Genomic DNA, 16,471 nt, shown 5'->3' with positions numbered 1-16,471 from the left:
TGACCTTAAAAGCAATCCTCACGCTTCGGGTTTGTGTATAAAAATGCATACCTTGGCAATATGCGGAGAAGGGAATGTACGCTATGTCTGCCCAATCGTTACCTGCTGCATCGATCTTTCAGATGTCATATTCAACGGGCACATTACACGAGTCATCAGAAGATACCACTTTTTTTTTAAATATAGTCCTCATTTTATTAACAGAGGCCAAATAAAACTCACATTTTATTTACAAAGAGAGGCAATAAATATCTTAATAATAGTCATAAAATTATTTTTTGACATAAATGTGTCATGTTGTTAGTAGTAACTCAAATAAAGGACTGCTGGCTGATAGGTAAATACACACTACTGGTGAAAAAATAAACCTGGAGTTTGCCATCAGTGAGAACAAGGAGGAAAATAATCAACATTTCCTTTAGGATTCAGATACAAACTCCAGGTGATATGAAAAGGTTCCCTGAATCCTGTCATTTTAGGTTTTGAAAAGTAGCTTTGAAGCACTTGGGGTGAGCGATGCACAGAATACCTGCTTGTGGATAACTCATGTCATTTTCCCCCAAAACTAATTAAGTTATAATAATAATAATAATAATAATAATAATAATAACAATAATAACAATAATTAGTTCAAGGACAGAGTCGACTGAGATTTGCTAAACACAGACAACCAGGCAAGGTAAAGATAAAAAAAAAAGCAAAAGGAGGTAGAAGAAGTCATCACCAGCTTTGAAAATCTCTGGCAAGCTCTCACTTGAAGAATCATCATCAACTGAAAGAGCTTGTGAGGAAGAGCTGATTGAAAAGGAGAAGAAGGGATTACCGCTCTTCTCCGAGTGTGATGAATTTGGAAGACAGTGTGGAATTATAAATCACATCAGCTGTTGTTTTTTGTTTGTACTGTTTTCTTTTAGAGTTTGAACAGGTCTAAGGCCACAGTGGGTGTCTGACTAGTCAAAGCATGTCGTGTTTCAGCTGAATCACAGGGCTGCATGGAAATGTCATGGAGATCACACTCGGAACTTTGAGGTTTCAGCACATTCCAGGAGCCACGAGTGGAACGAGACGTATTGAGACAGAGAAAAAGAGAAAGAGACCTGTAAAATATTGCACTCAAAGCTACACAGTTATCCCGGCAGCACAGTGTCACCTGCCGCCTCTCTCCGCTTCATCTCCATGGTGTCTAATTCCAGTGGAAAGTATGGGATCCGCGTTGTCAGGGGCAACACAAACAAAAACCGACAGGTATTCCAATAAATCTCTAGTTGGCTGATTTTTATAACATTGCGTCAGCTCCTGCTTCAGCTCCCATTGTCGAAAAGAATGTACGACTCAGTTCAAACCGAGCTGAGGACAGCAGCGACAGGAGTTCTCTCGGAGGTCCTTTAGTTTATCCAGTATAAATAACACGACAGAGAAATGAGCACAATGACATCAACCCAGGAGAATCCAAGAGTCATGAAATACAAAAATAAAACATCTTTGACTTTTTGTTCGTTTTTCTTGTACAGAGGTGAAGACTTTAGGGGATTCTTTTAAGAAGCTTGACATTTTCAGTTTCACTCCCCTGCCCAAAGAGGACATCTAGTGCTGTCCCAGTGGTCCCATCAGTTCCTGGGTTTTAATCGCCGAGCCCTTCGTGTCCGCTTAGTTACTGTGGTGAAACGGAACTCCTCCAGCGGATCCAGCCGACCCTTCGGCTGGCGTTTCATGAAGTGGACTTCCTGTTGCCTCTGCGTGGTACGGGAGCCTTTCTTGGGCCGCCCCTTCCGGTTGAAGCCCAGATACCATCCTTTGTACTTGGCCGACACAAGAGCCGTGTAGTTGTTCTCCAGGAATTCCTCGACAAAGACACACTCCTGCTTCCTTCCATCGGGCTGAAGGAGAAAAGTGTGGACGTTAATCATTAACATACAGCATCACGTTGGCTTCTAACAAATCCTGCCAGGCAGCCTTGTGATAACTTTGGAAAAAGTTTAACAATTGGTGGATTATGACCTGCTTGGGTTTTTATTCTCTATTGTTGAGAGTTCAAAAGTTTCCTGCAACTTTGTACATTTCCTTTCCCCTCCGGTGGCATCGCATTCTGCTTTGGCTGGATGCCGGATAACTCTAAACCAAAGTCGAATTTCTTATTAGTTTTTCACTAAGCTTAACTTGTGTCAAAATTAAAGTAAAGGATGTCAGAAAGACACAAACAACAAAAGGTAAACAGGAGACAAAACGTGGGAATTTTGGTACTGAAGGTGTCTTCCCAAAAATATTCATTTATAATGAAAAAACTAAATTGGCTTGTATAGAGCCGTGGTTTTATTCTTTAATCTGTGTACCTTTTAAATGTATTTTATCAGTTTGTCTTTTGTTTTCCTCCATGTTAGATTAACAATCCGTTGGCATTTGTATCCATGCCCTTAAACATGAAGCTCATTCTACAATTATTTTAGCTACTTTTTCATACAAAGCTGTCATAATCCTTGAATAAATTATCTTAAGGACGCCATACACACGTTATTTCAATAAATCTGCTGTGGTCTCTAGTATGAACGAGGGCCTCGTGCACAGGGCCAGATTAACACTTTGTTGTACCCTGGGCAACAATATTCAAGGGCCCCATCATCACGACCCAAGGATCACCATAATGTGGTCACATACAGAATATTTTACTGTAATATGCAGTAAATATACTCAATATTTGATTGCCTGACATCACGTAACCCGCTCAGGGTAACCTTTGACCCACCTCGTGTGGACCGACCAATGAGGAGAGGGTCTTAACTTGAGGCCCTCTCTTCATTGGTCAGTCTGCATGAGACTGACTCTCAACTGACGTTCAGTCATAGGCAGCGAAGCGTCTCTGTGCAGCGCAAAAGCCCGGGTGGACAGTTTGTTTAATAGGGTGACCATATTTCCATTTCCAAACAAGAGGACAGGGGATCTGTGCCTATGACGTCACTCTATGGCAACGCCACACAAACCACGTTGGGACCCATTTTTTGTAAGAACTGCATTAATATCAGATTCTGCCAATAAAAGGGCTCTAAAACAATTCATATGTAAATATTTAGCATATTTATTGCAAAAATCTCATTTTTCTGCTTTAGTGCTGCAACAAGGTTTTATTAATAATAAATTATTATACCTTTTGTTTTACTACAGCATCGGTAAGCTTCCTGTGCACAGATTATTAAGGATGCTTGTTTCAGCTGTGAGATTAGACGATAGGATCAATGATAAAATAAGTGGTCCCACTCTCCATGGAAACTTTCAGAGAATCCACAAATAGTGGCTTTCACATGGTTTTGTTACTTTTTGCAAGTTTAGAAAATCAGCAGATGAGACAGCATGTCTGATCATTTAGTTTTCCATCTGATAACATGTCAGTAATGTCTGAGGGACTTTTACAACCACTGTATAAGTAATACTCCTGGACAGGGTATGAATTACACAGAGGCTACTGGGGGCCCAGGTATAGGGGGGGAGGGGTTCATTTTGCCTTGGCTCCCAAAATGTCTTGAAACGGCCCTGGGTGTGTGACTGAGTTTTGAATGTGATCTGAATTGTATCAGATGTATAAATATGACATGTGTGTAACTTATTGTTTTATAAAACGTGTAGTGGAGATAAATCTACCTACATTTTACTTTTCAACACTTTGTTTTGTTTTCTTGTTTTTATTTAACTATTTCCTGTCCTGTCTGTCTCTCATCTTCCTGCATCTCCTCTAAACTCTCCAGAAAAACTGCTGCCTGCATTCTTACTTTTTCACCTCATCAGTTACTATGAGCAGATCAAAGGGATCTCCTGACCGCAAAGCGCAGAGCGCGTTTCGATGCTGCGTCAGTGAGGTGAAATCACCGCAGCACAGGTGATGAGCTCCGCAGTAGCAGAGAGCTTCAGGCCCAAATAAGACAGAAAATAGAGAACATGTACGGACATGAACGATCGTGTGTTGTAGTTTTTTGGTTGTGCCACTTTGAGAATGGACCGTGCGCTGGACGCAGCTGCCCAGAGCGCTGTGCCACAATGATCAGGGCTGTGCCGCTCTCTGTGCTCTCTGCTCAAAAGAGTCCATAAATGATGTAGTATAGGTAGAAAACTTTTTCCGGCTTCCCTGGATGTGTAGGATATCCAGCTCCCCCATAATTCGGTCCCTGCTCCTGGATGAAAAGCTGGACATTTTCATCAAGAACCCCCAGTCCGGACGCCCGGACAGAGAGTGAAAAGTAGACATGTCCGGGGAAGAGAGGACGTACGGTCACCCTACTTTAATATAAAGCGGGAGATTAAAGGGTCTGGGCCCTTTAAAGTCCGTGGGCCCTGGGCAATTGCCCAGTTGCCCATATGGTTAATCCGGCCTTGCTCGTGCATCATTCTCTGTGGAAAAAAAGTCTGACGACCCTGTTTCAGGAAGTAGAAGTTAGCTAGAGAAGTGGGGGCATAAAACGGCAGGATTTGGAGTCATACTCATCAATTCTATCTATTCATCTATTCGTGATATTCGGACATCTCACCTCTGATTGGCTAACAGATACGCAACTCTTGTACTGCCTCCATTCGCTCTGGAACATTAATGTTTCATCTATCGCCATACTTCAGATGTTTTTTCTATTGTTTACTTTTTTATTAAAATACAGTGGTCAGATTACAGGATATTATTGTTAAAGAGTGAAATCTAATGATGTGAAAATTTTCCAAAACCTTCAAAATATAATTACTGTGAATTAGGCTTATTGCAGCATTTTGGGGGGCATTCTATATTTGCTATAAACAGTTTGGAAAGTTGTTTTTCCTTCTTTTTTTTTTCTTTTTTTTTGCTTGTTTTAGATGAGTCTGATTATATAAGTGCACTCGGCATATATGCTAATCACTTTTTTGTCATTTATTATTTCACTTTTATACTATGAGAGCCCAACCCCTTACAAAACATAAAAAACAGAAAGTGCACCAATTAGATCAAATGAAAAAAATTCTGAAAATTAAAAAATATATATGAAAAATTAATTGAGATCTGAATTAATGTTTGTTCGTACAGGATAAACCTTTGTATTTACAGAACACTAAAACAGCTTTAACGGGTCTTGTTTTCAGATTCAAACTTCTTTTCCACGTATGAATGGTTGCCTGCAGCTCCACATGGAGTCATCTTGCTTTTGTGGCCACCTGGTGTGACTAAATGATATAATTGCAACGGCATTCCTCCTAAGTGACCATTAGTCTCTCAATGTATTGTGGTGATTGCAGTCTGTAATTGACTGATCAAGTGTCAAAGGAGTAGGCCGATTACGTAATGGAAGAATGGCTGTGAGTTATCAAAAGGGTTTTGTTAGGGTGTACAAAAACAACCGGCAATAACAAATCTGACATTCTGCTAAATGCACTCAGGATCAAGAGCTTGGTATTTAATACAAGCTTTGATTTGCAATGGCTCTATTTTCACTAGCTTTTCTTAACAAGAATATAGGAACATATCAGAGACTCACCCTTCCAACAATTTTGCCCTTCTCGTTCATGCAAATGTAGTGTTCACTCTCTTTTCCTTTTATTCGTACATGACTCCCAAAAGTTTCCGTCTCAACGACAAGAAGAGCTGAAAAAAATAAAAATAAAGAAACTGTAAACTTGAAGTCACATGTACCTTGGGAGTGCACGCATACTTAAATACTACACAACTTTATGGCTGTGATACATTTTTACAGTGCCATTAGTCATCATCACACACTGGTGAAAACACATCTTCACATTTGACCCATCCTCCGGGGAGCTGCAGGTGGCTGTGCTTGGGAACTATTTGGTGGTTTGCCCTTAAAGTCGAGACCAAAAGCTAAAGCTTAACTGGAAATATGCTCAGCAGTCTAAAGATCTCTGTTGGCGACAAATTTCCTCTCAAAAGATTTTAAGGATCTAGAACTTTTGAAGGGGTCAGCCACCAATAAATCCAATGACCTATTGGAGATTTAAAAAAATGAGATTCTGACATTCTGAATTAAACAAAATCAGAGTAACAAACACATACAAACATGGTGAGAATATGCTGATATTAACTTTTTGTAACAGGGTGTGTGTGTGTGTGTGTGTGTGTGTGTGTGTGTGTGTGTGTGTGTGTGTGTGTGTGTGTGTGTGTGTGTGTGTGTGTGTGTGTGTGTGTGTGTGTGTGTGTGTGTGTGCATGCATGTGTGTGTCTGCTCTGTCTTCTCGATCCCCAATGAGTTGTGGAGGATGGCTGCTTATACTGAGCCAGGATCCTCTGGTGGTTTCTTCCTGTTAAAAGGGAATTTTCCTCTCCGCTGTCGCTGCATGCTTGCTTAGTATGAGGATTGCTGTAAAGACTGTGACACTAGTCAGTGACTCAATGCAATTTGCTGGGTTCCTTATATAGGAAACTTTACTGACTGGCAAAATGAGCTGAACTCAATGCACTGATAAGTAGATTCGGTTGGAAGTTTACTTTGTAAAGTGTCTGTGATGACTGATGTTGTGAATTGGTGCTATATAAATAAACTGAACTGAATCATGACTCAATTGTGACAAGAAAATCTCCAATTCTTTTGCACCAATGTTGCACTGCATTAGCAGTTTTGACACAAAGGTGTTTAATTCAGAGGGTTGTCACAGCTGTGCTTTGTTTTCTGGTTTGGTTTTATTAGTTCATCATTCATAAAAATTAAGATGTTTCTTTTTTCTCTCATACACAGTTTCATGGTTTTCTGCGGTTCACGCTGCCTGTCACACCTGCAATTCATCTGGCTAATAAGTTCAGCTGCTTCCACTCAATGATCAAGTTCTCTGCAGTTAAATAGTCCTTTGTTTCACCACCTTGGTTTGCCTCCCTGTTGTTTTAACAACTCTTTTGTGTTTTTTTAATACTCCTTTAGTTTTTCTAGGTCTTCTTTTTGCTTGTTATTAATTCCCTGTTTTGCGCCTGCAACTGGTTACCAACAGTTTGAGCCCAAAGAAATATTGGTCTAAAGACTACTAAACTCACTTTTTTTCAATACATACAATTTACAGATTGCTCGATTAAATAAATAATCCCACCATAAGAAGTAATTCAAACAGTTTTAAAGTGTACAAACATAATAACCCCAATAACATATTTAAATCAAACTGCCATGCCATTGTCAGTCCAGCTTGACATAGCAATAATCCACTTAAGGACGTATCCTGACGGCCCTTTTATTGTTTTGAGCTCCCCCGACACCCTACTCCTGCTCCCATCCCAAACGTTAACCTCTGCAAGGTTGCCTTTGTCTCTGCTCGCTCTTAGCCCAGCAAAGAGATCTGCCAAACATTTGTGCAGCAGTTATGTGCCCCTCAGGATTAGGTTTCAAGTTCCCTTTAGTCTGTGCTCACTCAATCAAAAAGTTAAGATGATCCATTTGTTTAACACACAGGCCCATTCAGTAGCGCTCAAGGGAGCAGAGAAGGAATAGGGGAAGGGATGGGATGGGCTCGGGGGCAGAAGCAACCTCCCACACTAAAATCAAACTTTGGGAGAAAAGTGGGAAGTAGTTGACCTATCCTAAGTTTAGGAGCAGATAACAATTCCTTCTCCTGCTGTGAGACACATTTTTACCGACTTGGTTTTGTCACTGGCAAGAAGAGTCTGGGCAAATCAGAGGTCTCAGAGGAACAAAATCCATCAAGATGTGTGTGATTATAAAGAAAGTTGTGTTTTATACTCTAATACGTGCATTTATATGAAAAAACTCCAGGCCTTTTCACTAACCTAACGGTGTTTTAGACACTTGGTAACTCTTAATTTAAGGAAATCCATTAATAGGTGGATGATATTTAAGATAAATAGAATTAAATCCTTTTTCACAGTGTAAAGGTAACTCAGAACGATGCGGCTCGGCCTGACCACTATATCTAAGGGCACGGTTCGGTATTTTCCTACTTTCTCCCCAATTTTTAGTCCCTGCCCCATTGAGGTACCTGGCAAGGCTGAGTCGGGCAGGCATCGTGACTCTGGATGCTGATTGGCTAGGGGGTGGAGTCACTGAATGCTCCAGAGTTTTCTGCTTTCCGCTTCACTGGATCCAGGTAACTTCCAGTAACAAAGTTGTATCAAAAGCATGCCTAATATTAACCAGTGTATACATCTGCACACGTATGTAATGGAAAGAGGTTCATCTAAATGATTTAATCCATTTTTTCTACCTCAACAACAACCAATGTCATCAATAAGCAACAACAAGCCACTAACTGAAAAAGTTGTAAAAACATGCTAACTACTCAGATCAAGAAAAGCATCCAGTAATGAAAATGCAACATCATTCTATCCACAGCAGCACCCATTTAAATCAAAGCCCAGACTCTCCTCTTTCCAACAATGGCAACAGTACCATTACCATCTATGTGCAAAACTCATCAAGCTAACTTCATGACGTCAAAAGTGTCAATTCAGTCTTATCTTTGCTGGTTTATGGTCATAATTTGTGTTATAGTAAAAAAAATCAATTTGTTTGTATAATCCTATGTCCCAGTCGTCAAACTGAGCAGATTCATGACTGTTTTGGGCTATTTTTATCTGCTGGAGACTGTTTTCAAACTTCCGGCGTCTTCCGGCGCCAAGTCCCGTTATTTTCTGGTTTACTGCGATTCTCCTCCTGTGATTGGTTTACGAAAGCAACCCCCCCACCCACGCAACCCCACCCCCCCAAAAAGATAAATCAACAAGTGATTCTATTGGCTCAGAGGTTCTACTCGGAGATGGAATCACCAAAATTGTCCAATGGGATCCGGAGATACTCTTATGCAACATTTTTTACATTTACTCGGAGCTTCAGCCAATGCCTGTTGCGCACTGGTTCAAAAACATTATAAAACCTTTGTCACTGAATGACTTTACAATGTTAACAAAGACGGCTAAAAGGTTAGACAACAGAAACTAGTCTGTGGAAGAAGTGCTATTGCAATCCAAATCCACGTGGCACAGATTTGCCATGAGAGACTGCGCCTGGAGTGTCTGTAAATAAACCTTTGTAAAACTGTTGTTCTTCACTTTATCAAACTCGAAATTTGTACATCTAATGTCAATATGAAGGACTATAAATGCATTGATGTTTGAAGCTACTGCTGCATTTTCCTAAAGAGCTATTCATCCTGAAATAAATTTTTTTCAAGTGGCAAAATAAAAATCTACCTTTTTACAATGTTCCATGTCCATTTATAATTTCATAATCATTAACACATCTACTAATAATTACACATCTCAACAAATCCCACAGATTTTCCTTTAAAATGAGACCAAACGCAATCAAATAGGCCTTGTGGTTACATAAGTATACTCATTAAAGTGTGGGCATGTCATTTTCAAACATTTTTTTAAAGGCCTAGGGCTCTAAGTGCCTGCCTGTGACTGGAGGGTTGTCGGTTCAAGCCCTGCTCAGTGTGTTGCAGTCGTTGCCCCGCCTGGTGGTGGTGGTCGAAGGAACCGTTTGTGTCTGTGTACAGCAGCCTCGCTCCTATCAGTGTGTCCCATTGCAGCTGTGGCTAAAATGTAGCTCATCACCATGTGTGAATGGGTGAGGGAATGTTCTGTCGTAAAGTGCCTTGGGGGGTTGCAGAACTCCAGAAGGTGCTCTATAAATACAGGCCAATTTACTTTGACTTGATATCTTCTATTATCAAGAGATTCTAAGCTGCCAAATAGCCTTTTTTCTTAAATGCAAAACTATGTAATATTTTGTCATGAAGAAATACACAAAATTACTAAAGCATTAAAGTCTGAATAAAGTCTTGGACTGCTCGGTTAAAACTTGGAGCACATTAGTCAATCCTCAACAGTGTATTGCATATCTCTGAGCAGCGATCATATGCTTTAGCACTCCTTGTTGGCTGCATTTTCCTTTTTTGTGCACTGGTGCAATCTGAAAAATGTGGGCCACAGACATATATTAACCTTAACAAGAGGCCACCTGTCAAGTCGAGCTGAGAACGCTGGTCTTAATTCCATGTTTTAACTTTTATCAGTTAAAAAGCCTTATAGTGACCCACCATCTGCTCTTGCTGGACTACAAGCATCAGTTACAATACTGTTCAGTGAGAGGGCAGTTCCACTCTCTTAGAAGTAATAAATATGCTACACTAATCCAAAAAAGAAAGAATTATAATGCCCCTCTTTAGATGTACAGATAAGAAATTAGCAGCCATAAAACCTCGCAACAAAGTGCAAAATTATTCCTCTGGTGTTTTGTTGGCCTTATGTTGTGAGACTCTACGAGACTTTCATACTTGTGAGAGCAAAGGAGTTCACAGGTGCCAGGTACTGCAGCTGGATGGGGGGGGGGGGGGGGAGTGAGGGACAGGCGGGGGGTGGTGCAATTGGCAAAGGCTCATGGGAAAAATTGGATCTGCTTCCACTCAAGCTCTAACAAGCACCGAGGAAACTTCGCCCCTGCGCATCTGTGACCGAGCACACTCACTCAGAGGCATTCAAGACCGGCAATTTTAGAACTGTGAGTCAGCTGTTACGAGCAACATATCTGCAGGGAAGCAAAGCAAAGGCTACATCAAAGAGCTCTTTACTGACCATCAATTTACTCGTTCTGGAATAGTGAAAAGGTCTGTGCCGAGACAAGCGCTTACATCTAAGGTGGAGAGGACTTTTCAGAGCAAAACCTTCCAGATGCCTTTGATAGCTGTTCATATTAAAAAATTTTTAAATGTTATAAAGAAAGTATCAACTTTATCGTCCATAAACTCCTCCTATCATTTGTTTACTCAATCTTTTAAAGGATTGTTTGACTCTCACGTGTTTGAATCTCAATAAGTCAACAGGCTATGTTATTTTGTAGCTTGAAAAAACAAAAAAAGGCCTTTTTTAGGCTATAAATTTAATCAGATTATGAAATCAGAGTCCTAAATAATGGCTTCAAATGTGTAAACAACAGGAAAAATCGTCTGCAAGGTCATCAACGTCAACAGGTTTTCATGCACTCTTATCGCTAATGAGTGGCTTCCAAAAGTCACAACTCTGGCACTAAACAAACAGGGCAGAGGAAAAAAACACACCTTCAAACAATGACGGCACACAGACAGGATTAAAACCTCTGGAAGAGTCAAAACCTTCATCTCATGGGGTGGGAGGTGGGGACTAGCTAAATTAAATACACAGAAACTCTCCCATACCATACTTGCCCCCATCATCTCCGTTGGCATTGATTTTCTTCCCCAAGATCTGGACGTGTTTGCCCGTGGTTCTGCTGTAGAGCTGATAGATCCGGACCTGCTTTCGGCTCAGGTCGTCTGGGTTTCTAGTGTAGTTCTCGATGTAAAACCGGAAATCTGCAGTGCTCTGCTGGGATTCCTGCACAGAAGAGTGAGACAGGAACACAAGATGAAAATCGTCACAGCGCAGGTGTTTATAGTAATGTGTTCTGCTGGTTTTATTATGGGCTCTTTGTAAAATAAATAAATAAAAATTCTTCAGGGTCTTAAAAAAACTGAGATAATATAAAAATTGTGGCAGTACCATTTTAGTGCTTTTTTTTTTGCTTTGCTTTCATGTTTTATGTCCATTGCATTTACAAGGCGCTAACAAGGCTCACTAATGAAGTCACTGTTTGAGTAAAAACCCAACAGAAGTGCAAATCCTGCAGAGAAACATTGTGCTGCTTTGTATTGTGACACTAATGTGCCTCAAGCATTATTGAGTAACCTGTACTCCATTTCCACAAGTAACCAAGCCACTAGCAATTATACACCTGAAGCATCCAGACCTGTTGCACTATCATCAAACAAATATCTGCCTGCAGGCCAAGCAGAGCCCATAAATTAGAAAATGCAGCAGGCGGAGGACAAGACTGGGAAAGAAGTACCTTACATCACAAAGACTCTCTTGCAGGAAATATATTTCTGTATCAAACTGCATAAAGCTGCATTCGGTGTCTCACCCCTTGGACTTTTAATGAATCAACTAAAACCAGACATAAAACTGAGGAAATTACACTTTCAGTGGCATTTCAGAAAAGCAACGATGCACTGACATGTGAAAAAGGAAACATATACTTTCAGAAGCCCTTGGAATCTCAGCCCATGCCAAGATCTCATCTTCCCAGCTGTACGGTGTGGTAATTGCACAGTAATTGGTTTTTATGTGGTGTACTCAGGTGGCTAATTACATAGGCATTAGATCCCTAGAGTCCTTGTTAATCTAACTTCTGTATATTAATGATATGTAGCAAATGTGATGGGAAATGATGGCTTTGTGTGAACAAATCCTTTAAATCTGAGACAAAAGATAAACAGCTTCTCCAAATCCGAGTGAAATCCTGTATTAGGCTGCTGACCTGCCTCTTATAAATTAGATGTCATACAAGTTACCCCAAGAATGTTTTCTACCAATCTGAGTTCTCTAACAATGCCAAAATCTAGCTAAGGCCCACGCATTTTCAAGCAAACCAAAATAAACAAATACGAGGACTGAAGGCATGTCAAGGCGTTAACTTGTGCAGTTGCATTAGTAAAATACCCAACAGGTTTTGCAGGTGCAGCTTTAGGCAACATTCACACTGAATTATTGAAATGTGAAGGGTTGGTTTCTTTTGTTATGGCACATTCAGACTTGAAATGGGGACCTCGGGGAATCTACCTGGACTCAAATCCAGCTTGTGTGTCAGATGAGATTTAGAAAATGCACTGATAGAACTTTGGCTTTGGACAGTATAAACAATGAGGATGAAACATGATTATACCAGTTTTGATTTTAAGGGGCCAACATCTGGTGGGGATTTCTGAATAAAAGGTGTTTTCCTTTTTTAAACTAAAATTGGTATTTTGCATTGTTGCTTTTTACCTTGATCGAGTCTTGTGGACTACACTCTACAAAATGAAATGTTGAATATACTTCATTTATGACAACTGGTTCAAATAAACATAGTTGCTTAAATGTAAAGTGTAATACACATCGTTATGCGTTATGTTAAAAATAAGCATCTAGGTTTAGTGGAACATGCTGATAAAAAGTAATAATTAAATTCAATATTTCATTTAGTGTATACACAACAAAACACTAAAAGGCCACTCTGCAAAGCTTAGAGAAAACAACAACCAAACACTAAATCTTAAACTCAAACAGATCATAACTCAAGAGTTTTTATCCATCCATCGCAATGGCGGTGCTGTTGACGAAAGCGTTGTCCTGACCAGTCACAAGCTTGCGTTCTCTGTCTCATTCGACGGATGTTTAGAAAAGTGGGCTCGACTCTGTCTGCCCTTATGAGGGCTCTCCAGCAGGCTCGAAAGGACAGATAATGGCGTTGTGTGTCTCCGTACAGATGCAGAAGCATAGGACTAAGGGAGAGCCCAGACCCCCTGTGGAGAAAACGAATTTTGGTCACTTGTATCTTATTATTTCGGTCACTACCCAAAGCTCGTGACCATAGGTGAAGGTAGGGATGTAGATCGACCGGTAAATCAAGAGCTTCGCTATCCGGCTCAGCTCCCTCTTCACCACAACAGACCGGTGCAACGCCCGCATCACTGCAGACGCAGAACCAATCCGCCTATCGTTCACATGCTCCAACGTTCACTCACTCGTGAACAAGACCCCGATATACTTAAACTCCTCCACTTGGGGCAGGACCTCATCCCTAACCCGGAGAAGTCATTCTACCCTTTTTTACGATGCAAGACCATGGTCTCAGATTTAGAGGAGCTGTCCCAGCTGCTTCACACTTGGCTGCAAACTGCTCCAGCAAAAGCTGGAGATCACGGTCTAATGAAGCGAACAGGACCGCATCATCTGCAAAAAGCAGAGACTCAATCCTTAGGCCCCTTCAACACCTTGGCTCTGTCTAGAAATCAGTCACTGCCCTAAGCTTGTGACTGTAGACGAGGGTTAGATCGACTGCTCAGATCTCTCTTTGCCACGGCAGACCGATACGCAGCACTAATCCGCCTATTGATCTGTGGCTAGGTCTGCCCCTCATTTGAGAACAAGACCCCAAGGTTATTTAACACATTCTAGCAAAACATGATCACCCCCCACCCCCACCCCATCCAGTCAAGCCCATCAAAAGCTTTCATGCTGGGTTCCAGTGTGTTGTCAGTTAAACAGCAACAGTCACAACGGCTAAAACAAATGAGGCTAAAAGGTGTCACCACTGCAGGAAACGAGAACGTTGCATACCGGTTTCAGCCGAGACACGTTACCAGCAGCAAGCAGCTCGTGCCAGACTACCCAGAAATGTGTTCAAAGCTCTTCATCAGCATCATCTGTTGTCAAACATGAACCTCAAAGCTGACAAGTACGAGAAAAAGACAGCACACAACAAAGCAAAGCCTCACAGAGCTGCTGAGGGATTTATCCCAAATCTTCCCCTCTCTAAACAAACATAAAGGTGTGTTTGGTAGACAGTTGGATTTTGTCTCAGTGGAGAGGCAAGCCTAAGCACATGGCTGAGGTGACTAGTGACAATAGTTTTTATCACATGTCTGCTTTCTTCAAAGAAGCAGCATGAAAACGAATATGTTTTCCACTTCAAATCTTCGACAGGCGGCTGTGCTAAGGAATCTCAGTTGTTGCATCTTTTTAAGATATGCCATGCTATCTTGTTAAAACAACAGGTTTGGTTTAAAACACGCGCGCACACACACACACACACACACACACACACACACGCTGAAACATATTCCGATATCGAAGGTGCAAAATCTTTCAACCGGGATTAATTCATTATCTTCTCATTAAATTATAACAACATCTTGACATGCGAGTGTCATTAGCTGCATGCGGCAACATGAAGACGTGCAAAACGAGGCAATCTTTTGAGAATAAAGATTACTGCATTTTTTTTATTATTCCTATTGGCACTTAAATAACCAATGTGTCTGCTTGGCTTACTAAAAACTTTTTATTTATGATCTGACTTTGAGATGCAAAACTCAACATGCACGTTATATTTGGCAAAATAAGGGAAATTTATACGTTGTGCGTATTTTAACCCTCTTTTACACTAATAAGAGGTTATTTAAAATATCTTATTTTTCTATGTTAAGATTTTTCATATATTTAATCAAAAATATGTCAAAATAATGTTTTTTTTTATTTTTACTTTACAGGAGCAGCTGAAACCTACAGTAAATTTAAAAACTCTAAATAATACAAACATTCCCTCCTCCATTGTCTTAAAACTTCGCTAATTGAACTAAAACTGTAAAATTAAATAAATTGCTTTAATGATGGATATTCAAACAAACGTTCGACCAATTATTTCAGTTTTTTTCTGTAAGATTTAAAATACATGAATAATTAAGCTTCAAGTGTTTAAAATAAACATGTCTGAAAGCAGACCAGTGGGTGCGTGAGAGAAGGGAACCAGAGTAGCAGCCGAATCATCTGTTAGGGATGTCTGCAAATAATTACTGTTCAAAAGAGACAAAACTAATAAAAAAGCAAGGCAGCAAAGTGAGTTATCTGCCCAAAAATAATTAATCCCAGAATATTTATGACACAAATCCTGTTTATTAACTGAAAAGTGTAATCATATAATGTCAAACCCTTAAAGACACGTTTCTTATCAATATTGTTTTCTTCTTTTCCAGCAGATTAATTATATCCTGCCAGTTCATTATTATTTTATTCTATCTATTATTTTGTTTGACTCAGATTATGAATCGATTTTTCCTCACAGTTTTCTCAAATCAAATTAAAACGCTTCATTTGCGACGGATAGCACCCTAAAGTAACCTGTAGGCACCGTTTCTTTACGATCCAATTCAAAACAACAAGAGTTGAGAAGAGTGCAGACCTACCTGCAGCTGGAAATAGAGTACCAGAAAGTGCAAACACCTAAGAGGAGAGAAGGAAGAGAGGGGAGTGAATCACAGGCAATTACATAGAAAATAAATGCACTACCTGCATGACAGCAACGAATAAATATGTAGTTTTTGGCGACTTCTATTGGTAAGAATGCATGAGTTTGAGGGGAAACCAGCGGAGGCGTTGAGCACTTACAGGTATATGAACCTCGAAGGCAGCAGAGACATCATGGCTTTCAGAAAAACGGCTGAAATACACCTGCTTCCACAGATTCGGAGCCCCGGGAAAGGTTCAAGAAATCGCCCTCCTCTCTTTCTCTGTCTCTCTCACTCCCCCGCTCTTCCTCTCTGTCGCTCTGCCTTCCGCGCCGCCGCGCGTCTTTTACGCACACAACTCCGGGGGTAGGCGAGAGATCGAATCCCGGTGTAAGGAAAGGTGACGGCAGGGCAGCAGCAGAGTTACAGAGAGCAACATTTGGGGCTTCCTTGTTTGGGAAAACTATCCCAAAAAACTATTTTCTCTGCTCATTCTTCTCCGGCCCTCTCTTGATTTAAGTTGTCCACAAACGTATGCCAAGCGTGAAACGGATTCACTTTGCGACCTCTCTATATTTAAAAAAAAATCCCATTTTCTCAAAATGCATCCTTAAATTGAGGATCAACTTTCACCCCACTCCTTGTCGTCCAGAGGTCACATGCTCCCCAT

General features: G+C 40.6%; 1 protein-coding gene across 1 annotated transcript; it reads right to left on the bottom strand.

Annotated features, from left to right (window-relative positions):
* Positions 1–1,461: 1,461 nt before the first annotated feature.
* On the bottom strand, positions 1,462–16,224 carry fgf24 (fibroblast growth factor 24). Its single transcript, XM_015975686.3, has 5 exons — positions 15,962–16,224; positions 15,760–15,796; positions 11,134–11,311; positions 5,481–5,587; positions 1,462–1,877 (listed from the first exon to the last, which is right to left on the bottom strand). Exons 1-5 carry the CDS (start codon positions 15,994–15,996, stop codon positions 1,608–1,610), a joined length of 627 nt encoding a protein of 208 aa, XP_015831172.1. The 5' UTR covers positions 15,997–16,224; the 3' UTR covers positions 1,462–1,607.
* Between the last annotated feature and the right edge of the window lie 247 nt (positions 16,225–16,471).

This window comes from Nothobranchius furzeri, chromosome 1 (assembly GCF_043380555.1).
Source record: "Nothobranchius furzeri strain GRZ-AD chromosome 1, NfurGRZ-RIMD1, whole genome shotgun sequence".
Classification (NCBI taxonomy): Eukaryota; Metazoa; Chordata; class Actinopteri; order Cyprinodontiformes; family Nothobranchiidae; genus Nothobranchius; species Nothobranchius furzeri.
The sequence above is the reverse complement of the archived record's forward strand: the minus strand, read 5'-3'. Positions and strand labels throughout refer to the sequence as shown.